The sequence below is a fragment of the Rattus rattus genome, chromosome 6, assembly GCF_011064425.1.
Source record: "Rattus rattus isolate New Zealand chromosome 6, Rrattus_CSIRO_v1, whole genome shotgun sequence".
Taxonomy (NCBI): Eukaryota; Metazoa; Chordata; class Mammalia; order Rodentia; family Muridae; genus Rattus; species Rattus rattus.
In genome coordinates, this window is record NC_046159.1 from 92,221,004 (window position 1) to 92,246,920 (window position 25,917).

The window sequence follows — 25,917 nt, forward strand, 5'->3', positions numbered from 1 at the left end:
CTTTATAGGTACCGTGAGGTCAGGGTGAACTTATGACTAAATTATAACTCTGCTCTAAGCTCTGCATTTCTCCTCTTAATATCACATCTGTAGGAAGTGGGGCTCTAGGTGAGACACACCCACTGCCGCACAGTCCCTGAGTCCTCCTTTGTGCAAGCCCCCAGACCTTTATGATGGTAGCTTCTTGCTCCATCATCTATCCTGACAACTTCAACAAAGAGAGAAACACATTCTTCTTTCATATTTTATTTACTTAACGGTATTTAGAAGCGTTCTAACATGTCTCATCCACAGGAGCAGTGAATGATAGTGAAATTAATTGAAGACTGAGCTTCCCTAACATGGAGATGGGGAACTTTGGTGGACAGGGATAATGGCAGGATTCACCCAAAGAGGCTCATTTCCACCTGCCAATGTACATGTTAATTAAAGTGATGAGAAGGGTCAGACCAAGAACAATAAGAAGAACAGACACTGCAATGTGCCAGTCCAAGCAGGACGTGACTCTGCAAAGCATTTTAACCATCCAGCTCCCCTCCTGTTCCTCCAGCTCCCTCTTCTGCTTCTCTACCTCCTGCCTCACCTTGGTCAGGTAGAACTTGTATGGCTCCTGGTGTTCACTGTAGCCACCTCTAAGGAACACCTGAGTATAAACGAAGAGGTCATTGCTGTGGAAGGAGCCCTCACGCTCCTGTTCCAGTCTTCTCACCAGGGCCATGAGCTCTGCCAGCTGCCCCTGCTGCTCCTCCCCAGAAGCCTTGTTATTAAAGGCACAGTACCTCCTCCCACACTCCTGAACCAGTCTGTGCAGGTTGAGGTTGCCTGTGTGGGTCACAAACTCTTCCAAGGACTCATCTGCCAGGTCTTCCTTGTGGGTGAAGAGGACAATCATGTACCTCATGACCCCTACCCCAAAGATCTGCTTCACCATCCTCACAGCCATGGCATCTTCGACTGTGAAGCGTCCCAGTTGGGTCACCAGCAACAACACATGGGGTCCTGGGGCACACATCAGGTAGCAGTTCCCAATGTCCTTGTCCATGTCTTGGTTCTGGATCTTTGACTCAAAGATGGGGGGTGTGTCCACCACTAGGAAGCTCCTTCCCTCCCATGTGCCCATCTCTGCCTGGCTGGTCCTGGTCACAGACTGGCCTCTGAGCCTGGACTCGAACGCTGGTCTGCGGAGAATGCTGTTCCCTGTGGCACTTTTTCCGCAGCCAGATTTACCCACCAGGAGGATCCTCAGGCGGCCAGAGTCTTCTACACTGTAGGTTTCTTGTCCTGTAGACAAGAGAAAGTTTATGTTTCCCTTAGTGAGTCTTCTGACGTTGAGGTCATGGGTCCTTGTGGATAGTTCCTCAAAGCCATGGTCCTCCATCCCAGAAAAACAGGCATAACTCCATGCTCCTAACTGTTTGGCTATAAATTTAGGTGACTTTTGACTTTCACAGAGTCCCTGTTGGGAGTCACAGACAAGGAGTAGAAGTGTCGCAGGAAGGCTCTGTGCCATCTGAACCAAGATAAACAGATCATTTCTGAAGAAAACGTCCTGTGTTCTTCCCCGTTAGATGCTCAGGGCAGATCCCCAGAAAACTGGTCATGAAATCAGTAAGAGTTCGGAAGGAGGCAGAGACGGATGAGAAGTCACAACCAACAGAAGGATGAGAAGTCATGACCGACAGAACAGTCACCTCCTTGCCCACAGTTCTCCAGACAGATGATCTAAATGTGCTCAGCCTGTGGAAGAGCGCCAGTGACTCACATTCAGAGCTGTCTGGATAGGCTAGGAAGCAAAACGGCAGCTGAATTTGAGATGAGAGATGGTGACAGTTAATGTCAGGTGGAAGTCTGGGAACTGACACTACAGTGGGAGCTGGAGAAGGGAGGAAGAGAAGATGGTTAGAAACACTGAGACGCAGACAAAGAGGACATGCCAGAGAGATCTTCTGATTGGTCAGGTGGGACCCAGGGAACAGGAGTGTGGGGGTGGGGTGGGGCGGAGGACTAGGGACCCCTTCGCCAGCATTGAAGGGATAAGGATCTGGGGCTGTCCTGTGAGTCCAAACAAATTTTAAGTACATTATAGACTAAAAGATCGCTCGTTTGGGTAGAAAGCTGGGGTGTAGCTCAGTGGTAGAATGCCCACCCAGCAAGCATGAGGCCCTCGGTTCAAGTCTCGGTGTTACAGAAAGCAAAAATGCTTCCTTTATGTCTTTTACTCTGTGGGTTTGATTTGTTTTTTGGCTTGTTTTGTTTTTCATTTCCTTTAGACTTTTGGAGGTGTTTTGTAAGAAATAATTTTAAAGGATTTTTTCAAAATTTTTGCAGTTGAGAGGAGATGAAGGAAGAGAAAGTCTCAAAATTTAGTTCCAGGCCTGTCTAACTCTGAATGAGTGTCAAAGAAACGTTTCCACAGTGTTACAGTGGAGTGTGTATGTGTACATGCACATACGTGTGCATATGCATGTATATACATGTGTATTTGTAAGCATGTATGTCTGTGTGAATGTGTGTCTGTCTGTACATATATATGTGTTACATGCGTATTTGTATGTATGTATGTATATGTGTGTGCATGTGTATTATCTATGTACATGAAAAAAACAATGACTTGGACACAATAGAACTGGAGGACAAACACCTGTCACCTCCCCTGCCCTACATCTTAACTGAGCATCTGCACCTGTTTTGGAGTGGGACAAGAAACAGTTACTCCCTCTAATTCTCAAGCTCTTTAGGACCTTGGTGTTTTCTTACCTTCAACTATAGTTCCATATGTGCTCTTCTGAAGGCCTTCCATTCTCTTCTGGAACAAAAATGAGAAAGGAATTAAAGTTGGGTCCCTGTGAGCACTGGTAAGGCACCTTGACTGGGGTGACTAAGGGTAACTATTCTTGGGTGGCCAGTTCCATTGCTAACTCTCCCACCTAGGTGTTACTTTCAAACATCTATAAATAACTGCTGGAGTGGGGTGGGGTCATCCCAGAACAATGAGCTATTGTATTGTTTTTCCTTACTAGGAGGAAAACATGTTCATTACTGAGGAACTGATGACCTCCTCAAGCTGAAAGTACAGAATGTGGGAAGCATTCCTCTATGAGCAAGAACTAGACCAGAACAAACCAAGCAAAAAACTAACAAACAACAATAAAAACTGGACCATCTTAGATGAACTTGCCAGAGTAGAGAACACAGTTGCCCTGCTGTGAATAACATTGATTTGTTTGAAGTGCCATGCATGTCCAGAAATGTTCCAGAGACAAAGAAGCAATCCAGCATACTTTCCCTGGGAGGAATGAATGGAGTATGACAATTTCTCCAAGGACTGACCAAGAGGAAGGAGGTCAGGAGGTCAGACAAAGCATCTTCCCTGCCTGGTTCTGAGGTCCTGGTTTACCAAAAACTACAATCTTCTATCTTAGCACATTGTGCCAGAAACTAGATTGAGCATGGCATACACATTCTGTGAAAAGGGCTGTAATGTTGTTTCACTGGTTTTGGTGTGGTAAAATGGAAGCATGCAACAGGAAGGGCTAGCCTGTGACACTAACTGCTCCTCGGTCAACTCCCAGCTCATGTTAGCTAGTTTTTAAACATTTTAGTTTTAAAGCATATTTGTACTTGGGAAAAGGTACATGAAAGAAAACACAGAATAAAAACAAACAGCCACCATTTGCAATGAACATAAGTGATTTGCTGTTCCGGTATAGTTGCACAACCTAATTTAAAAATTAAACTGTCACAGATGTGCTTCATGGTTTTTGGTGTTCTCCCCAATCTTCTGTCTAACTCATTCTAGCCTTCACAGCAATCAGTATTTTGGTGCTTTTGTATGTTGTATTTTATGTATGTATATACATGCTTAGACAATTTCATGCTAAACCTTTACATAAGTGTCATTTTTGCAACACGTTACTCACTATTTTTATTAACAGACATCTAAACTGCTCTGAAATTGTTGCTTTTCACAACGAAGAACGCTGTAAAATCGTCCTCATCGGTAGTTCAGCACGACTGCTGAACAGGTCACCTGGAGCGCAGGTTTTCTCTTAAATGAATATGACTAGGGCTACCCTGTGCCGGGTGAGTCAGCTCTCGCTCACCCCAGTATCTCAGGAAAATCCTCAGATCTCCACAGTTGTTCCCTGATTGCACGCTCTGTTTGAATCACCCTCAGGGACATAGGACTGGTTGTTGAATTTACAATACTTCATAGCATGTGTGCTACATAGGATGCTTCTGTTATTTTCTCTTTTGCAATTTTATTTTGGGGAAAAAAGGCTCTTTTGGACCTCTTCCTAGAAAACTATTGACTATTTTCACATTGCCAGAATATCTTAAGGCATCTCCCTCTTCCTCTATCCCCTTCTCCTCCTCTCTCCTTCCCTGCCTGTCTGCCTCCTCATACCCTTCTCTCCTTCCCTTCTCTTCCCTTCCCCTGACTCTTCTCCCCCTCCTTTCATGGCTCCCACAGAAGAACAGCTCCCTCGAAGCTACTTCTCACACATCGTTCTGACGACTGTAAGCTAGACCCAGATTTTTATTAAAATTCTTCGAATCATAGTGTATCGTTCCTACTGATTCTCTGAGATCTGAAGGTGAAGGGTGCAGTGTCAGTGGAGATGAACTGACTCTGCCCACCATGACCGCCAGCAGTGCAGACATCACTTCCAAGCTTCTTGCATGACCTCTTTCCCCTGCATTCTCTGTGCTGTTATTGACAGACCCCTGGAATGCCTATTAAAGTTCATGAGCTCCCCAGAGCCACGTATTTGCCTTATAGCTAAATCTACCCAAGTGGCTTCTTTCATCTGTGCTTTCTTTTGGATTTAATAGTCAATGGGGAGTTGAGGGAGATCATCCATAATAAATCTACAATCCTCGCTTCCTGGAACCCCACTATGACACTGCTGATCCCATACTTTGGACACAAGTGGGTACTGATTGCTGGAATTTTCTCCCAAACCAGCACTGAGTACTGTACTTCCGTGTCTAGGTTCATGTTTTTACAAAACAAAAGTACCCAACAGAAAAAGAATTACTCAGAGATAAGATGACATGGGAGGTATCTGTTCTGTTCTGAAGGATTTCAATTTGAATCTGACTTGGATCTCAGTGTCAATTGCATGTGTGCAGTGTGGCTGTCATAACCAAACTCAGCAATATTAGCAGGGACGTTTCTGAATCAGTTTCTGAGAAATCAGACAGACTACAGGGGACAAACGTTTCACTGAGGGACAAATTATTTGGCAGATATGAATGCCCAGAGGTGAGGCAGGGGCATGAGAGAGAGACACAAATCAAACAGGAGAAGTCAGTCAACATCTTACAAAAAGAGGAAAGGGGGAGGGGTCTGTGATGGGTAGGAAGGGATGTGGCTGTTGGCCTGCAGTGCACACAACTGTGGGGAGACCGAGAATGGAGGTGGATTTCTTCTACAAAGGGACAGTTCTGCTAACTTTTCCTAGTGTGAGTGCAGAGGCTATGGGGGGAAGGGGGGTTGACAGGCCATGCTCGGGCAGCAGAGTTGACAAGGGACAGCAGGGAGGTATTATTAAGAACGAGGCAGAAGCACTACCCAAATGCTCATCCTTGTCTGAAAACAGCCAAGCCAACTTATCAGGACCAAGCAGTGAGAACACAGCTCAGTCAGGAAGCTGAGAGAGATAGCCTTCCTTGTCTTCCTTGTTAAGTACCAGGCTGGCAACAGTGACTCTCAGGCCAGAACACCTGATGCACAAGCTTGAAGATTTGACTCTGAGGTCCAGACCCCACACGAAAGGCTGGATATGCTGGCCTGCTTCTGCAATCCCAGCGTTGTACACAGCGAGGCAGCACTGGAGGCAGGAGAATCAGCCAGAGGCTGCCAGCCCAGCTTGCCCCCGGGAGTGGCAGAAACAAGAAAGAAGCCATGCCCACCAAGCAGATAGGTAGAAATGACTTCAGAAAGCTGTCCTCTGATCTCCACAAGTGTCTGGGGGCACCAGTGCACTCCCTCACACAACTAAAAACAAAACCAACATTTTCACTGGCATCTGCTCCACCCATCCGCCCCTCCCTTGTTCCTTTATGTCCAGGTTAGTGGCCAAGAGTCCAGGAAACAGTACCCTCTCCTGTAAAGTTCGGTCGACAAGGAGTATGTTCAAGTGTATTAAACACAAGGCTGTTGACATACCACAGTTTCTTGGGGTGTGTGAAGGGAAGGTGTGGGATACCCAGCCGTGAATAATCAGGTGGTTTTCAGAACAAGATCCTAAGATAGAATTCACTGACCAGTCTCCTAGAGAAGGGCTAGAGGGAACATGGAGATTTTACTCTGGCCTCTAAGAGCCTTAAGAACCATCCTGCCCTCTTCAGGTGTGGTCTGTCTGGTCTTGGTAGGGGAGTCTGGGGTAAAAAGAAGAAATGTGCTCCACCTGCTGGGGGAGCTTGGGGAAGTCTGTGGACACTGGGACTTCAGTTATTCCTTCGTCAAAGGGGAAAGAGCATTTGTTCACCTTTGTTTCCTAGGGGTTTCAGAAAGGCACAGGTGATCAGAAGGGAAGCCTGGGGTCTAGGGATGGTGGCATGCAAATTTCAGGGCTCTGTCCCACCATATGCTGTCGCCAACATTCAATTCCCTCTCTTTCAATTCCTGCTCTTTCATTGTCCAGGAAACCCAACAAATCAAGCTCACCTGAGTGCACCGCGGCTTCCCGTCTCCCAGATGGGGTTCCTTACAGGCAGGCGGTGGGCCCGTGACTGCAGAGCGATGCTGTCACGGAGCAGCTACTCGCAGAGCTGTAAACCCTGAGTCCGAAGGCAGGAAAAAAAACCATGGTGACAGAACACACACTGCCCTGCAGACTGTTTCCCTTCGGGTAGGTGGAGAGGCCATGAACATCCGCCAGAACACAGCAGAACTGCCTTAGTAAATGACCACTTCCTGTGGAAAGCCTCCCTGCCCTACTCATTTCCCCTTCAGGGAGGTGTTGAGTGCATAGTTCTGGGGGAGCCTGACGCTGAGAAATGGAAGACAGTCCCCTTTTCAAGAAAGCCCTCTTGTGGCTAGAAAGTGCTGAGCCCAAGGTTCTACATCAGCACCCAAGGTGAGCATCTGTACTCCCAAGCCCCTGGGTCCCATATCAGAAAAGCATCTCTCGGACACATCTGGGACAGAAAATCATCTCTGGTCCCAGAGAACATAGACTGCCCCCTCTCAAAGGACAGCTAAGCTGTTACCCCGTGCTGGTTACCCCTTCTTTACTATTTGACAGAGCCATGGATGGCCATTGTGGAGTTTCTCGCCTATGGAATATCCAGATGGGCTGCAAGCAGGATGAAGTATTTACCTTTGTACTTGCTAAATTTAAGCCTTGAACATAAAGCACTGCTGGCTTATGCGGGGCGATTCTCAGAATTCCCCCATGATGCTTTCTGTTGTCAGGGAAGTATACTTGGCTCTCAGTTGTGAACACTAGGGTTTCACAGGGTCAAGGGAGGTGGCACTAAGAGACGGCACAGGACGTTGGGGAAAGGAGAAGAAGAAGGAGAGATGTAGGGAGGGAAGATGGAGAGTCGGTTTAAAGCCAGGTAGATACAGCCCTCTGCATGTATTTTCAAGAGAAGACATAACTCAAGCTGGTGGATTATTCTTATCCCAGTTTGTCAGGGGGCTGAAGCAGGAGGATTGCTTTGAGTTAGATAGAAGCCAGCCTAGGCCACTGTGTGAGTCAGTCTCATAAAAAGCCTCTTCCTCAAGTGGCAGCACCCTTTATTAGTGTCACTGTCTTTTATCCTAAGGTCTGTAGTGACCAACTGTGTCTGCTAGTTGCTAGTAGATTTTTATTTCCTTAGGGTAAGAGGAAGGTCTGCAACAGGGAAAGCCCTGCACTCAGGCTTCAACCTAAGCTAGACCCCCACATTCCCAGGGAGCTAGGTAGGGTCTGACCTTCTTTGATGTGTGCATTTCAAAGAGAGAGTGCTCAGAACACAAGATCCTCCCACCCCTCCACTCAAGAAAAAGGTTTTTTTAAGATACACATCTCAGAGAAAAGGCAAAGAGGAAGAACAAATGGTTCTAAGGGTTTGGGGTTTTATTATGTATTATTATTTAGATTTTTAAGGAAGAAAGGAAAAGAGAATTCTGAGGGATAGTTCTGCTCCCATTGAAGAGGCTTTGTTTTGTTTTGATTTGATTTTTACTCACCCTTTACCTCTGAACTCTTCAGAAAAGCTCAGAATCACTCAGAAACTTGCCAGAGGCCAGAGTTCACATCACCCCACCAAGACCAAGACTATTGCCACCCAGTATTAAGAACTGAACCAAGAGCCCTGGGAGAGGAACACCTGACCTCCTGCCTGTGCCTCCTAGCAGACATGTGTCGTCAAGTCCATCTTGAAATAATTATTTTTAAAAGGAACCTTTAATATCTTTTTACAGAGGAACAAATTAACCTCCCCCCAAAGTCCCGGCAAGTGTTTTTTGAAGGTAGGCAGTGACTCTTCTCTCATTATTAATGTTAATTAATGAAGCCAATTTCCAGATCCCATGCTTTGGTTTGAACGCTGGTAGGAAATCCCTGGCTTATGTCATCTCTGTGGAAAAGAGGATAGAAGGACTGTAAAAGCCAAAGGTGGCAGATGATTTCAAGGAAACTGTTTTCCAGACACAACAGGGCAAGTGCACACATGAACATGGATGTGACCGTGTACACAACACCTGAGCAAACGCAAGCCCAATGCAAATTCCGGCAAAGGCTTGTGGGCATGAAGTCCCACTCCAGCCAGGAGCTATTCACAAATTATAGCTCATGGGAGAAGGAAGATGAATTTTCTTCAATGAAGTGATACTGGGTATATCAACCGCAATCCCAGGCCAGGCTTCATGCCCCGGAGTATGCTCAGGAGTATATTGGACTTCATGTTGTTGTTTAGTGAAGACAGAAGGAGGAGGAGCAGGGAGAGGGAGAAGAAGGAGAAGAAGAAGAAGAAGAAGAAGAAGAAGAAGAAGAAGAAGAAGAAGAAGAAGAAGGAGAAGGAGAAGGAGAAGGAGAAGGAGAAGGAGAAGGAGGGAGAAGGGGGGAGGAGAAGAAGGGAGGGAAGGGGAGGGAAGAAGAAAGGGGAGGGGGAGGGGAAGAGAAGAAGAGGAGGAGGAGGGGGAAGGAGGAAGGAGGAGGACAGGAAAGGAGGAGGAAGGAGGAGGGGGAGGAGGAGAAGAAAAAGAAGAAGAGGAGGAGGAGGAGGAGGTTCCGTGAGTAGGGAGGTGGAGAGGATTTGGGAGGACTTAAGGAAAGTGAGAAAATATGATAAAAAATATATGAAATTCTCAAAGAATAAATAAGAACATTATTTTTTTAAAGGGGAGTGTGTTTTCTTTGCGCTGTGATTTTTGTCCCCGTTTACAAGCTACTGGGTGTATTTCACTAATTTAAGGGAAGGATGGCCACAGAGATGAAGAAATGTCTGGAGGAAGCGTTTGTTAGTTGACAATTTTATTTTTAAAACTCTGAATGCATGTAGTTAAAGCTGAGACTCAGCACCACAGAACCTTAGCAAAGTTGATGCCATGTTCCCCAACTGTGAATCACTGAAGCTCTGAGCAGAGTTCTAAGTATTCAGTTTTTTTGTTTTTTTTTGGTTTTTTGTTTTTTTTGTTTTGTTTTTTTGTTTTTTTGTTTGTTTTTGTTTTTGTTTTTGTTTTTAAAGATCTTCCTAGTCATAGCATCTAAGATCAGCTTTATCTGTTACTCTGGTTCCCAAAGGCCTGGGACCTTTCTGTAGAACAGCAGACAGATCAAGAAGGCCGCACCCACAAAGATCATCACACCCCTCCAGCCCAGCCTGTAGGATTTCTGCCGTCTCCACAGCGCAGCTAGGAACCCGGTGCGCCTCTGCGTGCGTGCGACCACCATCTCCGCCACCTTGGTGAGTTGGTCCTGGGGGTCAGCGCACCGTGTGGCCTGCACCAGCTCGTACACCTCATTGGAGTAGTGCGTGCCCCGGTGCTCCCTCACCAAACACGCGACCAGGTCCAGCAGCTGCTCAACCTGATCCTTGCTCTCGCTGCCTGTGGCACGGTTGTTGAGGGCGCACACGCGACCCCCGCATTCCGCCACCAGCTCTCGTAGCGCGCGGTTGTCCGTGCAGCGCACGTAATCCTGCAGGGAGTCTCCGGCCAGGTCCTCCTTGCGCGTGAACACCACGACAGTGCGCGCCATCACCTGCTTCCCAAACATCCTTTTCACTGCGGCCAGCGCCTGGCTGTCCTGCGTGGTGAAGCGACCCAGTTGGGTGACCAGCAGCAGCGCATGCGGCCCGGGAGCGGACAGCACGAAGCAGCGGGCTGCCTCCACACACCCGGGGTCGGACCGCGGGGTCTCGGAACTGAAGATGTCCGGGGTGTCCACTACCTCCACCAGCCTACCGGCCCATCTTCTGCTGGCCAAGGTGCAACTTCTGGTGACAGGCACCGCCCCCAGCCTGGACAGGAAGCACTTCTGGCCCAGGATGCTGTTGCCAGTGGCACTCTTACCGGTCCCAGTCCTGCCCACCAAGATGAGCCTCAGGCGGGGCTCCTGCGGGGCCCTGGAGTCATCCTCTGAGCCTGAGGTTGAGATGTGACGATATTGAGTCAGAGACATAGGCTTTCCTTTGAGATACTGCTTGTATTCAAGCCTTCAGCATACAGGGGAAGGACCCACATTGCCTGCTCCCCTTGGAAGTCTAGTGCTCCCATCTGCTTTGGGCTCTCTAAGTTCAGGCTCCTCCCCACCTCTCCTTTCTGCATCTGGATTCTCTGAGCACCTGCAGATGCTCCTGCTGACGTTTCACAAAATATTCCTTTCTAACTCCTGGGTTTATCAAGGCCAACTTGAGGCTGAATTGACACACTAATGCGCCCCCCACCCCCCGGAGATGCGGACCATCAAGCACTGAGGAGCCCTTCAATGGGGTTGACTGCAGCCCAAGTGCTCCTTGGGTAGCCACAGGAAATGCTCCGTCTAGGACACAGCTCAAAGGTGGAGGTTACCTGAGGGCTCTCTCCAGGTTGTTAGAGAGAGAAGAGCATTTACCTTCTTCCCTCTTTCACCTCTCCTGCCTTTGGCTGGCTCCCTAAAAAGAATGCAGCCCCCTTTCTATAATATTTTATTTCCTTGGAGGTCCTGCCACCATGCCCCTGTGAAGTTAAAGGAGTCAGTTCCCTCCCTTCATTATGTGGGCTCAGGAGTTGAAAACAGTTCATCAGGTTTGGCAATGTGTGCTTTTACTCACAGGGTCATCTCCCTGACTCCCCAAATCCTGATACCCAGTTAATCCTCTTTCCTTAACACTGGGGACCTGGTGAGTGAAACTCACTCTAGTTCTGGATTCCCCATCCTGTGCCATTTTTTGTGGAAGCCAGCGTAGGTTTAGGGTCCTCCCTTCATGCGGTTGGACCCAGTGACAGCCTGGTCAAAGCTCTGAGCTCCTAGCAGGACAGGGTCAGAGACAGCCAAATGTAGGACCCAGGTTCCAGACCCGAGGAAGCTCCACCCCTTTCTTACTCTGAGCCCACTCACAGCCAGTGTGCAGTTGCGGGGAAGGGCTCTTACCATAGGCGCCTTCCTCATCTCTCACCATCTTTCTTCCCCCCATGCTTCTGAGGAGGCTCTCAGTTTGGTTTTCTCATTTACGTGCTCATCCCTGCAATTGAACAAAACACAACAAAGTCAGGCAAAACCTAAAGAACAGGGGACTCTGGAGGCACAAAGCAAGGCTTTGTCTACAAGGAGCTGAACATTTAGGCGTGTGCTTCAGTTTACAGGCAAATGGGAGGCACCTTTTGTCCACCATAATAAATTCTGCTATTCCTTCTTAGAGATAGCCTCTGGAGTTTGAAGAATAACATCTAGCGGGACCAGAAAGATGGTTGCAGTGCTAGCTTGACAACCTGAGCTTGCTCTCCCGACCTCGGTAAGGGTGGATGGAGAGAACCCACTCCGCAAAGTTGTCTTACGGGTCTCCAAGCCCTTGGCTTTAAGTGCTTCCCTTCTTCCACCCATGCTCTGATTGTAACATTATTTGATACAGGCAAACACTTCCGGGTCATGTAGGCCTGATCCCAGGAGTTCGTAAGCCCAAAACAGTGTCCCCTCAGTCGGCTGCTCCAGTCGTTTTATTCAGCTAACGAGTCCGAGTCATGCAGCCTCTCCAGCCCTCCCTGGCCTTCTCTGGTGATAACTTTGGTTCCACATTCCTGTCTGAGTGCTTATCTGTATTTTCCACCGCTTTAGGGTCCATCACTTTGTGTCCACTGTGGGTGATATGTCCCCTCCCTCGTGTGGACACAGCACAGAGAAGGGAAATGGTAACTCAGTAGCCTGTCTCCCACAGAAGGGCTTTGGAAACAGGTTGGGCTGGTGCCCCTCCCATCTCCCCGAGCCTTTAATAGAACTCACTATGTGACTCCATGCCACTGGTCTGTGGGCAGAAATCAACAGATAAATGCCCATAAATGACACAGATCAAAATGAAGAAACGGCCATAAGACCCAAGAGAATGAACAAGGCTTCCGCAGGGGCCAGAAGCTTGTCCCAGAGAGAAATGAGGAATCATGTACAGGGACTCCATGGGAAATCCAGGGCAGGACACCGGGACGTCCCAGAGTTCAGAGTGGCTGGCCGAGTTTCCTTTCAATCGTTTCTAAGAGAAAAGTAAGCACTGAGCGCTCAGGTGATAAATGTTTTTACTACCCGGAAACTTAAAACACGTGCAATTCTATATGCTCAAGAGAGCCCAAGAATAGTCCAGTTCCCCGCCTACAAGCTTGAAGAAATATTTAGGTGTTCCCTTCAACATCACGTTTCTTGGAGCCATCCTTAGTAGTTCTGATACAACAAATGGGATGTTTCTCACAAGCTTAATCCACATCCAGAATTTGAAAGTCGCTGTTTGTTAAACCCTTCTGTGTAGACATGAAGAAACAGAGGCATTCCTGCACTTGGAGTGGGACAAAACCAGGAAGCAAAGGTTTACCTGCCAAGTGGGGGCTAATTCCATTCCTCTGAGGTCTGCTAGAGCCCCAGAAGAGGGGCTGACATGGCACATTCAGAGTGGCCTTGAAAGCATGGTTTATAGGGACATAGAAGTATCTTCTGCCTTTGCGGGATGTGCATTTTGAGGAAGGCTGTCTTCTAAGCTGTGCTTTGCTCCTGGAAGGAGATCTAGAATACCTTTCCCTTACCTCATGAAAGAAGTGTGGGAAGAGATAAGTTTTGTTCATCAAGGATGTATGTACTCCTAAGACTTCCTCCAAACTTGTCAGGTTGAAACCCAGGCCATCCTAAGTGTCTGGGAGCCTTCCCTTGCCTGTGCCGCATGCACGGTATGCACCTGAATACTGCTTTGTACAGCACAAGTGTGTGAGGGCACAGACATTTTGGTCCAACCTCCTCTCCACCCAAACTCAATGCCTCAGGCTCACCTTTCTTGCTGAAAGTCTCTGATGTGGCCCAGAAAAGCCCCCAGCCTCCTGCCTTCCCTTCGCTTGTGAGTGCAGAAGTCTCTTTCTGCCTAGGGCTGAGCATAGAGGAAGTCACTAGTCCGCCTGGGTCTTAGAAATCAGGAAACTGAGAGCAAGGCCGGATGATGATGGCTTAAAGAGACAGAAACATTTTCCATGCAGTTGTGGTCTTTGCATTCCTCTATAGAATCACACACTCGATCTTCTCTGTGATTAAAAGCTGTCTGTGTCCAAATGTGTGTGTGTGTGTGTGTGTGTGTGTGTGTGTATGTGTTGTATGTGTTTGTATTTGTTTTGTTTGTTGTTTTGTTTTTATTGTTTTTGTTTTGCTCTTTAAGGATTTCTCTTACTATAAAATGGTGTTCAATTGAGACTGGAGGATGACAAATTTAAGGCCATTCTAGGCTACTCAATCTTCTTAAGATTCCATCTCAAAACAAAACAACCACCATAGGCTAGGGGTTTAACTCCCTGATAGAACATTTGCCTAGAATATACAAGGTCCTGGGTTCTATAAAGTACCAAGGAAAACAAAAAAAGAGAAACTTAAAAAGAATAGAATATCTAATATCACTAAGACTGATATTGATTATTAGTGATTAATCTTCAAATTAGTGTATGCATATTTTGTTCATTCCTATTTCACTAAATAAAGGCTTTGTTTGGAGGTGTGAATTATTTTTAAAAATGTCTTTTAATAGTTGTAGCAACTGCATGATTTTTCTCTTTTACTCTATTAATATTATAAACTATGTTTCTATGTATGTATATTTATGTATGTATTCGTGTACATGTGTGCCTGTGTGTGTGCATGTGCATGTGCGTGTGCATGTGTAAAAAGGTTGGGTTCCAAGACACACGGACTATTGGGGTGGAGACATAGGTGCTAAAAGAAGCTATGAGGGAGTCATCTTGGGATTTACCTGAGAGAGGAAGGGAAGAACACAGGATCGGTGAAGACAAGTTAGATTGAGTCAGTCATGACAAACGTTGACCCCACAGGGAACGCTACAGTGTGCATAAACCTTGAGATAGAAGGTGAAGAGACTGGATTTCATTTCTCAGCCAGTTATTGGATGTAAACTTCCCCTGGAAAAAACATTTAACCTAGAGACCTCTCTCTTCAGCAGATGCCAGTCTCTGGGCTAGGGTGATGGCCAGACAGTGGGTACTGCCAATTGACTGCACTCCTGGTCAGCTGGAGGAAGAGACTGTCTCTGTGCTGCTCCTGCGTGTTGGGCATGTGGATAGAATTTCTCTTGCTTCATTGTTTGAGCCATTAGAAGAGATGTGTCAGCATAGTTTTAAACATGTCCCCCAAAAGCACGGGCATGTCCAACTCTAAGGAGATTGGGACAGGAGGATCATAAGTTTAAGCCTAGACAACTTAATAAGGTCCTGTTCAAAATAACTAAAAGGGGTCTGAGGATATAACACATGGGAGACCCTAGGTTCAATCCTCACTAGAGAGGGTGGGAGGCTCTTCAAGAAAGCTTCTTCTTGGCCTAACCTCTCCAGTTTTGCCCTTGCAACACCAACCTTGAAGGAACATCTTCTTGGTGTCCTTCTCACCCTTTGGACATGCGACTATAGAAGCCTACAGATACAGGACAAAAGTGAGGAAGAAGGAACAGGCCCTGGCTAAAATGAATGAGCAGGGCTTACTGTGAACGTCTGAAGTCACAACAATTCATTTTATTCTTGTAGATTGAAGCAATTGTGGGAAATGTTTCAGACCGCAGACATATTAAGAAATCATTGACAACTGTTTGTGGTTTCTTGCACAACCCTTGTTTGCAAAGTGTTTCTGCTTAATCAAAGATTCTGTGATGATAGCGATGTTCCCAGGGCGCACAGGGCTATGAACTTGGGCAGTGTGGTTGGAGTGATGGGGAAACTAAGCTGTACATTAAGTTCATATGATAAAATATTGCATTCATGTGGCCTGTAGCTGCCATCTGAGAGGCAGTCATGCTATTTATTTTCTTCTCCATTTTATACTTCATTCCTGGGGATGGAACCCTTTGCCTGGCACATGGTGTCCTATTGCACTAAGCTATATATCTGTCCCCCACTCTTTTGCCTCTCATTTTAAGACAGAGTCTCACTAAGTTGTCAAAGCTAGCCTTGCATTTTGCTCTGTAGCTGAGGCATGCCTTGAATTTGCCACCTTCCTACCCCAGCCCCCCCCCCCCCAGGCAACTGGTATTACATTCCAGGATCACCAGGCCTGGCTAAGGCATACCTTTTAGCAAGATGATACAGCACACTATGTTTGGTGAGGGAAGGAGCACAGATAAAGACGTGCAAAACTGCAGAGCAGAAAGTACAAGTGGGTTTAATATTTTTAAAACTCCCAAGCTGTGGTGAAGAAGTGTGGCCCTGGTGAGTTTTACAGTGTCCTTTTACACTGTAACTACCCTGCCGTCCTTCGTCGGAAGTCTTCGACTCTTTGGATGATTATGAGTTAAAAGGACATTTAACCTAGACACAAACACCCAAAAATTTCTTACAATCAACATTTCCCCGTATCATTCTTGGAGATGAAGTCTGGTGGCTGTACACTTCACAAAGGTGTTTCTTTTTCCTGTGGTCAGGAGGAGGAGTCATCTCCTTGCTTCTTTCTGAAAAGATACCATCTCAAGTTCATGTTCACTAAATTTGTTTTGAATCCTGGAAGTCCCCTCTTTCACACTGGGTGGGGGGTAAAATGGTTTCCTATGAACAGATGGGGACAGCATGTGGTGGACTATCAAAGTTTCACAAAGGAGAAAGGGGCAAAGTCAAGCTCTCCTCGAGGCAATTGTGAGACAAGATTGACATTTCTGAGAGGTGGGCGCTGTCAGCGCACACAGCACAGAGATGTGAGTTTCCCATCTCTGGTATCAGGATGTAAAGGCAGTGGCCACCTCCTTGGATCAGTTCATGGACTGTGTAGTGCCATGCCCTGCTCCAGTGTGTCCTCCTCACACTCCACAGAGGGCCCCCTCCTTCTTCTCACCCCAAACCTCTTTTAAATGCATGCCAAGGAGTAGATAAATACATCTTAGGTGATCCTTTTAAAATTTGTGAATTAAGAGCTGGAGAGATGGCTCATCAGTTCAGAACACTTGCTATTCTTGCAGAAGAGCTGGGTTCAATTCCCAGAACCCACATGATGGCTCAGGAATCCATCCACAACTGACTAGTTACAACTCCAATTCCAGGAAATCCAATGCCCTCTTCTGACCTCCAAGGGCACCAGGCATGCATGTGGTATATATCATATGTGTGCGCATGCAAACTGCTCATACACAAAAACTCTTCACTTGTGAATTAGTGTGATGCCATCTTCATAGGAACCCATTATTGTGTTGAATCTATTTTCATAATGTTCACAGAGGCATCGTAGAAAAGATGGAAGGCACGCAGGTCATTACCTACTTATGAGTTCAGTTGTCTATCCAATGGCGGTTAGTGGTGAACTGTTAGGTTGACATCTAACTTTAATATTACACTTTATAGAATCTCTGGATATATTGTTAGTAGTTCTATTAAGAACAAGGGAGGCCGCTGTTTTGAACTACAGTGTGTTGGGAATAGAGAAGGTTCAGTATGAGCTATGAGTGGGCCAGGGCTCCACAGAGGCCTCTATTTGCAGAGTTTGCTGACAATTCCTCAAAAGGTGCATGCAAAGGCATGCTTTTTTTTTTTTAAGATTTATTTATTTTATGCATATAAGCACACTGTAGCTGTCTTCAGACACACCAGAAGAGGGCATCGGATCCCATTACAGATGGTTGTGAGCCACCATGTGGTTGCTGGGATTTGAACTCAGGACCTCTGGAAGAGCAGTCGGCGCTCTTAACCGCTGAGCCATCTCTCCAGCCCAAGGGCATGCTTCTTTAAGGGCTGTTTGAGTATATTCAGAGCTGTTGCTTCAGTGAGTGAAGATGGCCGAGCTGCTGTAACAATACAATGGACTATTAAAATGAGACCTTTAAGCATCTGTGAACTCAGGGTCTCACACAGAATCGGCCTTTTCCCCTGTTATTAGCCCAATAAGGACCAGAGCTGACTAGCACCACCTCTGACTTTACAGTGCTCTGGTAGACCTAGGGAGCACACTCACCAGGGAGAAATGGTTGGAAAGGTGTAAAAAGTTCCACTCCTGCCTCCACAAGGGCACCTCAGAGGACTGAGGAGCAGGTAACAGCAAGGGGGTCAGGCCTGTCCCCTTATTTAATTCTCTGCTATCCTTAGTCATTTGAACCACTCCTGCTGAGGCCCAGCAGGGCTCAGTTGTACCCACTGGGCTTAGCCTGAACTCCTGACACAAACTATGAGTGTAATAAAATTATTTAATGTCCTCAGGTTTTACAATGACTTTTAATGGATAAACAGGTGACTCGGTTGTCAAAGTTGACTTCTTCATGGAGGATTAGTAAACAATTGACACCTGCACTTATAAGTTTTGTAAGTATTACTGTGCAGATCCCAGTAAAACATTAGCAAAAATACATTTCACTACCATCTTACTAATGTTAGCTTTTCTCAAACCTTTGTTCACCATGCTATCTTTATGAATCCCATAGGTAATTTTTCATTGTGATTTTTCATACAAATTACCCAATGTGGATGTAGTTGAATCATTTTAATAAGTTAAAGAACAATGTCTACCTATTGAAGTCCACTTTTCACATTTATTGCCAATCTCTCTGTTTTCCTGTAGTTACTTTGATGTGGATTGATAGAGGTATGTCTTTTTTGGCTCAAGTGACAAACAGCTTGTCTTGTATTCTTGAACTTAGAAAACAGTCTTCTAGATTCTTCCACTGTCATCTCACTACAGCTAATATCTAGGAGTACGTGGGTGTCCATGGTATGACATCAGTATTTCTTACCACACAAGATGGAGATGGAAAACTTTACTTCTGGTAAAAGGGGAACCATTTGCCAGGGGTTAGCTCATTAATTACTGTTTGGTAGCTCAGGAGGTCCTTTGCAAGAGCATCGAGTGCTCATAGCTGCTGAGCTATCTCTGTAGTATACCCCAAGGCAAGTGGCAGCAAGAAGGTCTCAGATTGTCAAAGGAAGCAAAGAGTAGCGAGATCTACTGATGAAAGTCAGATTGTGAGGACTTGGAGCAGGGTTCAGGCGGAGGGGTCCTCACATTTTTCTTATTGAAAATGAAAACTCACCTCAGGGGTTGCCAGGCCCCTTCCCCTCACTGTGCCTCACAGGAGCTGGGCTCTGGTTCTCTAACTGGGGCCCTCCTCCAGGTCCTCTGCTTCCTCACGCACTTCCTTGGTATATGTAAACAAGTAATTGTGGTCAGAGTGAGCCCAGGAGGAGCCTTAGTTGAGATCTCACTGGCTTCTCACCTGCTGCTTTCCCCTGCTCAGAAGCTCCTCAACAACCGGTTTTCTCACCAAACATGCTAAGAAATGTTTCATTTTGACTTTTATCCTTCCTGAGTTCAACCACATCGTGAGATAAACCCTGTGGTTAGATGATCAGCCACGTGTGAAATAACTGTTTCAGGTTCAGTATTAAAGAAAACAGTAAATGGCTGCTGCAGAGTCCTGCAGAGAACTTCACTGTGTGAGCAGAAGGGTCAAAAGTCACCCTCTGGTCCGAAGTTTACGAGTAAACATTTTCCATGGGAACAGTGACCAGATGAAACAAATACTAAAGCTCAGGTAGACTGGGATAAAGCTCAAAGTAGCTGAATAAAATAAAATAAACAAAAGCAAATTGACTGAAGCATTAATAACTCACGTCCCTAAATGCTAGGTGTTTGTAGGCAGTTTGGCTGGTACAATCCATGGCTATTACTCTTTTTTACACAGCACCATGGGAAAGAGATGAGCTCTGCATGCTGAACACCACAAGCCTGGGCTTAAATACCACTTATTGAAGTCACAGGTCTCAAATAGCACACTCTAAGATAGCACACGATAAAAGCCATTTCATCCACAATAGCTACAAAGGCACATAGAAATAAATTTAACTTGGGAAGTGAAGGGCCTCTGCAAAGAAAATTATAAAGCACTGGTGAGGTGAATTGAAAAAGACACATGTGTATAGATACACACACAGAGACACTGCTATACACGCACGCGTGTGCATACACACACAAATGGAATTGGAGAAAATGCAGTTTAAATGTCCTCATTGCTGAAATCCCTTTACAGACACACCATCCTCATCAAAATTCCAATGATATTCTTCAGGTAACTAGAAAAAGAAACCCAAAAATTCACATGGAAACAAAAGACCTCCCACATTGACAAAGCCATCCAGCACAAGAAGCCATGTTGTAGGCAACATGAACATTTCATGTTCCAAGAAATACAATATAGCCATAGGAATAGAAAAGTATACAGCTGACCATATAGATCAATTGAGCCCAACAGAGGATCCAGAAATAAATTCACACATTTTCAGCCACCTGAATCCTGGCAGAGGTGCCAAAATTATAAACTGTAGAGAGGGCAGCCTTTTCAACAGACAGCACCCCCCCCTAAAACTGGACATTTGCATATAGAAGATTGAAACTTGGCCCTACTTGTTATCCACCATAGAAACCAACTCAAAGGCCTGGATTTAAGATCTGAAACTCTGAAATCATTAGAACAAATTATAGAAAAGATACTTCAGGAGACTGCTATTGAGGATGGGTGGTTTGTATTTGACCTCAAAGTGAAATTACATCAGAGAGAAAACAGCGTGAAGAGGCACTACACAACAAGGAAGGAGGACACTGCCTTAAACACCACACCATTCGGGAGGACACAGCTGTAAACTTGTCATCTGACAGGGGCTTCAACCACTGCTCCACATAAGGAGCTAGAGGCCTTGACCACAGAGAAAAGTAAAATCAAGAAAGAGCAAAAGGTGGGCTGATCAGACACTTCTCAGAAGACCTGTAGGTAGCCAATAAATGGATGGAAAATTCTCAGTATAATTAACCTTGAAGGAAATGCAAACCAAAACAACAAAATGACATCTCACCTAAATTAGAATGGATATTACAAAACAGCAAAGAGTAGATGCTATTATTATTATTATTATTATTATTATTTTATCATTATTAGACATGACAGGAGGTCCTCATACACTGATGAAGGGAATGCTAACTACTACAGCCATGAACAGTGAGGCTTTTCAAAAGGATATAAAAATAAATCTACCACATAACACAGAGATTCCACATGGGCTGCATATCCAAAGGAAATGACAACTGAATATCAAGGAGATACTTGCCTGCCCATGTTTATCAGAATAGCATTCTCAATAGATGAAACACTGCTGTGAATCAAAATAGGTGCTCAACAGATGGATAGATAGAAAAAGATGTGGGATATATATACACAATGTAATTTCATTTACCCATAAAGGAACTTCCATCAAAGTGGATGAAACATAGAAAGATTAATACTGCACGTGGGAATTCTCTAAGAAATATTGATAATAATATAAACTGGCAATTACTAGAGGCTGGGAAGTGCGGGAAGAGGAAGACTGGATTTGAACAGTACACACTATAAGTATGCATGTAAATACAAAGCCATTAATCTTAATAAAAATGTCAAGAAAGCAGAAATGCATGAAAAGTTAGCAGAGATCATTCCTCTTACCAGTTTCTAGCTTTTCCTTTCTTCTGCCCACCGCAGGACTCTCAAGCCTTTGCCTTTGTCGCCTAAGGGGACTGTGACAGAGTCTGGAGCCCCTGGTTCCCAAGATGCTGCTGAACAGAAACTTCGAATTCAGAACAGCTGTCCTGGCACACTATCCTCATAAGGACTACTGGTATTGTCTCATCCCCATATCCAATAGAACAGGTCGGGCTAATTAGATTCTAATAATGAGAGTTTATTTCTAAGGTACCTTAACTTTCTGGGTTTGCTTTTTATTTGTGACATGTAGGCTGTGGTATAGCTTGTACAAGGGTCTCCAAAGACCCACATGTTGGTGGGGTTATCTCTAGTCTAAGGCTTTAAAGGAGGCGGTGAAACCATCAGGAGATGACATTAATGACAAGAGGTTAAGTCATTGGAGATGTGTCTTTAAAGCAGCTACTGGTGCCCCTTGGCACTTCCTGATTCTCTCTTTACTTTTTTAATTCTATGATTAAGAGATCTTCTCCCTTATGTTTCTACCATTATGTATGGTGGTGTAACAGGCCTGAAGTAACCGGACCAAACCAGCATGGTTTGAACTTTCCCTGAAACTTTCCCTATTATGTGATTATTTCCTACTAGGCATGGTGGGGCATGTCTGAAATCACAGCACTTGGGAGACTGAGATGAGAGGGTTGTGAGTTCAAGGCCAGTCTGGTTCTATAGTGAGTTCCAGACTGGAACAAAACACAATTGACTGTCTTGGGTATTTTCTAAAGTACAAGAAGCTAATAGAATATTGGAACCAGGAGGTGGTCATTGCTGTGATTATACCTGAGGTTGACATGGAGCTGGATAAACAGGTGTGGAGGAGGAATTTGAGAAGTTTTGAGAATCTGGGACCTAGAAATTGTAGAATCAGAGCTTCATGGGTAGTTCTGACGAGGGCTCAGAATTCCAGACTCTTAGTAGCAATGGGAGGGTCATGTTCATGATGTTTCAGATGTAAATAAGGACCCTACTGGGGACTGGGGCTGCCTTTGCTATACTAAGAAGATCTGTCATGGAGCAGCAGTTTGGGACTTTGGCTGACAAGACTCCTCATGGCCTTGCTGTGCTGGAGACACTCATAGGTGATTACACCTTGGGTCAGCTCACATCTTGGCCCAAAATATTGGTACCCCAGGAGGCAGATCACATTGCTAGACAGACGTTTAATTCTTTCTCCTGTCCCTCCAAGTCTCTTTCTTGCCCAGTCACACACTATACTATGTCCTCACACAGCCTCTGGCTTCCACACAGACCCCACTATCATGGAGAGAGCCATTTGTGCCAGGAAGAATGTGAACAGGAAAAAAGCTATGGACAGTGCGTCATAGTTACCCGCGTGTGCACATGAGGTCAACACAGGCTTCTACCTTCAACCCTTAACATCTTTGTTTACACGTGCCGGCTGCACTCACAGAACAACGCTCTCGATTCACTATGCAGCTTTGTTCCCTTTGATCTCTACATATCTCTGGGAGCCTGTGACCTCCATTTCTCAGAAAGGTCTCAAATTATGAAAACAAGATCATTTCCTGACATTTTACCTGTGTGTTTGTAGCAACGCCACACCGGCTGTCTCCACCTCAGCTGTTTTGTTTCTCCACCACCCCATGGTTGGACCTTTCATATAACAACATGGTCGCCCCACAGGGCAGAGTTAGAATGTTAGAGGCCTGACATCCCTCGCCTTACCTGGAACCTTGGGCGGTCTAGTCATTCAGTGTTTGGGATGAGTCCTGAGGATAGGCTGGACACAGTGAGACCTCACCAGAGAGTTCCCATTGAGGTGTTTCAGGCTCCTCTACAGTGCCTTGCCCAGACACCTCAGACTTTTCTCACTGAACCAGAGTGAGATACATGTTTCCTGTCAGACAGAGTCTCACTCAGGGCAGAGCAATGGGGGGCATTTCTTCTTCCCCAGGAGCAAGGTCTCGTGGCACATGACCGCAGTGTGTTCTTTCTCCCTTGGCGTGTACTTGAGAAATGGGGTAACATGGTCCCCAACGTGTAAACTGCCACCCCTCTTTTGTAGGTTTAGTGTATATTTTGAAGCCATGCAGATTTGAAATTCACATGGAAAATTATTTTAAATTATTTAGGTTGGGGTTTTAGCTCAGTGGTAGAACACTTGCCTAGCAAGCGCAAGGCCCTGGGTTCGGTCCCCAGCTCTGGGAAAAAAAAGTTAAATTATTTAAAATTGCAGGTGTCCATAATCAGTCATTGTGGATACCAATGCACAGAGGCTGCATCAGCTTAAGACAACAACGCAGAGGCATGGGGATGCAGGAACCATTCCCCTCTATTCACTAGGACTCAATTTTATACAAAATAGAAATACATGCAGTTATTACGCTTCTAACATTAGGGATTGTGCTCCTTAATCTGGGTGTAGATTTTTATAGCTTTAAAAACATGCTTAATATAAGAGAATGTGGGGCTGGACACCCAGGTGCAGTGGTTAAGAGCACTAGCTGCTCTCACCGAGGAACCAAGTTCGGTTCCCAGCACCAATGTCAGGCAGCCCCACAACTGTCTGGAACTCTAGCTCTGAGAGATCAAAAGCTTCTGGCCTTTTACTCACCTCCACACAGCCACACACATACACACATCTACACACTTATTTTCAGAAACAATAAAAACAAATCATTAAAAAAGAATCTAATCATTCTAAAATAAAACATGCCTAGTGTGGTGATGTACACCTATAGTCCAAGCACTCAGGAGGCTGAGACAGGAGGATTATGGCTTTCCAGGCCAGCCTGGGCAATTTAATGAGACTCTGTGTCAGAAGGAGAAGGAGGAGGAGGAAAAGGTGGAGGAGGAGGAGGAGGAGGAGGAGGAGGAGGAGGAGGAAGAGGAGGAAAGAAAGAAAGAAAAAGAAAGAAAGAAAGAAAGAAAGAAAGAAAAGAAAAGAAAAAGAAAGAAAGAAAAGTAAGTAAGCAAGCAAGCAAGCACGCACGCACTAGGGATATCACTATGTGATTATACAATTGCTAATGGTGCTGGAGGCTTGGGATTCACTGCTAGCACCACAATGGCAAACATACCAATTGATGACATGTGCTGTGTAAGACCTCATTAGCAATGCCAAAAGTAAAAAGTTCAAGTGAAACATTCTGTAAAAAATAATGTGTGTGTGTGTGTGTGTGTGTGTGTGTGTGTGTGTGTGTGTGTGTGTGTGTGTGTTGTAAATGGAGAAGGATAGAGGGGAGCTATCTGAGGCAGAAGCATGTTCTCGGGACTTTGAGGGTATGGCACATTGCTGGAATGTCATGCCTTCAGAAATGGCCAGGACCTCTCTGAGGGTTTCCTCTGGGGCCAGCTCCTCTGTGAGCTGGTGGGAGGAGGAACCAGTGTCTGTGAAGCTCCTCCATGTTTTTACTCAGGAAAGTGGCTGACTCACTGAGAATGCAAAGAAATGAGATCTGTGAGAATTTTCTGGGCTTTCCAGGAGCCAAGGAGTTGATGCAAATGTCGGTAGCTCTGGGAAGGTCATGCAGTAGTTCATCTTTAGAGCTTCAGTTGACTTTACATATAGTTAAATTGCTCACCACAGAGCACTTTATTCTGAGAGACAATTACCCTTTGTTTTCAGAGTACATATTTAAGATGGTTTACTTGATAACTATTGGGTTCTTCTAACCAGGTATTCATGGATAGCTTCTGGCTGCACATAGCTCCCACTCTAGTTGGGCAGGTGTTTGGAATAACGTTGCATCTGTCTGATGACTTCTGGACCTTCTGAGCCAGCCATCAGGGAGTGTCAGGAATTAGTCAGAAGGAGTTGGAGACCACGATGACTACATTAGTCTAAGGGCAAACAACTGATCTTTAGCTGCTATCAGGAATATCTAAGTCCCATCTGATATGTTTTGTAAAGCAAGGTATGGTGGGCAACCCTCCCCACTCCCAGGTACCACTCTAGTATAGAATGAAGTTTTTGGGGGAAAGAGAGGCAGAGAAAGAGAGGGGACACAAAGAGGAGAGGAGAGGAGAGGAGAGGAGAGGAGAGGAGAGGAGAGGAGAAGAGAGGAGAGGAGAGGAGAGGCCATCAGGCAACACATAAAGAGAAAAGGGAAGGGACAAGAGGCCAGAGAGGGAGAGAGGCCAGTGAGAGAAAAGGGTCAGATAGAGGGAGAGGCCTGTCTTTTTATAGCAAGCCAGGCTCTACCTGGCTGTTGCTAGGTAATGTTGGGCAGAGCTCAGAAGGAAAGCTAACATGCTAACACCACCAACTGCACAAAGAAGATCAATCTAAGGAGAAAAGGAAATGGGTTCTAGGCACGGGCCAGAAAGGTTCCTCAGCTGGGTTGCAGGAATTCATAGATATATCAGTCCTGGGGTGGAATCTGCTAGTCAGATTCCGAGCCTCTCCTGCTGAGTGGGTGTGTGGGAAATGGCCATTTCTTTGGAATATGCATGCTTCTATTCCTATTTCTGATCACCAATTAAAATTAGCAATTGTCTTTTTTTTTCATATCCTAATAGAGTTTCACAAAAGATACAAGAACTGGGCAAATGCTGAAAGAAAATCTGAACAAAACAGAGCCAACCCATCCAGAAGACCAAAAACAGGAATCCACAGAACAGTGAGCATCTAACATCCTGGGGTCAGGTGGGATACGGTCTTCATGCGAGCACTGACTCTTAGTCATGAGGTCTGGGACATTTCTCACAGCAAGTGTGGGGAGATACTTTCTCCTCTCTCCCTGTCCTTGTGTTCCAGCCCAAAGCTAGATTCTATGTCAGTAAATCATTTCCTGCGGGCAGCCAAGGCTGTGT

At 45.6% G+C, this 25,917-nt stretch overlaps 2 protein-coding genes across 7 annotated transcripts; both read right to left on the reverse strand.

Moving 5' to 3' along the window:
* Nucleotides 1-230: 230 nt before the first annotated feature.
* On the reverse strand, nucleotides 231-7,892 carry LOC116903846 (GTPase IMAP family member 5). 5 transcript variants are annotated; one of them, XM_032906577.1, is made up of 5 exons: nucleotides 7,332-7,892; nucleotides 6,677-6,789; nucleotides 3,179-3,286; nucleotides 2,758-2,806; nucleotides 231-1,281 (listed from the first exon to the last, which is right to left on the reverse strand). In XM_032906577.1, the coding sequence occupies exons 4-5, from the start codon at nucleotides 2,798-2,800 to the stop codon at nucleotides 398-400; spliced, it is 927 nt and encodes a 308-aa protein (XP_032762468.1). In that variant the 5' UTR covers nucleotides 2,801-2,806; nucleotides 3,179-3,286; nucleotides 6,677-6,789; nucleotides 7,332-7,892; the 3' UTR covers nucleotides 231-397. The 5 variants fall into 5 exon arrangements, with proteins under 5 accessions (XP_032762468.1, XP_032762465.1, XP_032762467.1 ...); XM_032906574.1 differs by having other exon boundaries at nucleotides 231-1,456; XM_032906576.1 differs by lacking the exon at nucleotides 3,179-3,286.
* Nucleotides 7,893-9,456: 1,564 nt separating this feature from the next.
* Nucleotides 9,457-13,543, reverse strand: Gimap1 (GTPase, IMAP family member 1). Of its 2 annotated transcripts, XM_032906579.1 has the most exons (4): nucleotides 13,445-13,543; nucleotides 12,714-12,955; nucleotides 11,574-11,664; nucleotides 9,457-10,585 (listed from the first exon to the last, which is right to left on the reverse strand). In XM_032906579.1, exons 3-4 carry the CDS (start codon nucleotides 11,614-11,616, stop codon nucleotides 9,726-9,728), a joined length of 903 nt encoding a protein of 300 aa, XP_032762470.1. In that variant the 5' UTR covers nucleotides 11,617-11,664; nucleotides 12,714-12,955; nucleotides 13,445-13,543; the 3' UTR covers nucleotides 9,457-9,725. The 2 variants fall into 2 exon arrangements, with proteins under 2 accessions (XP_032762470.1, XP_032762469.1); XM_032906578.1 differs by lacking the exon at nucleotides 12,714-12,955 and having other exon boundaries at nucleotides 13,445-13,532.
* Between the last annotated feature and the right edge of the window lie 12,374 nt (nucleotides 13,544-25,917).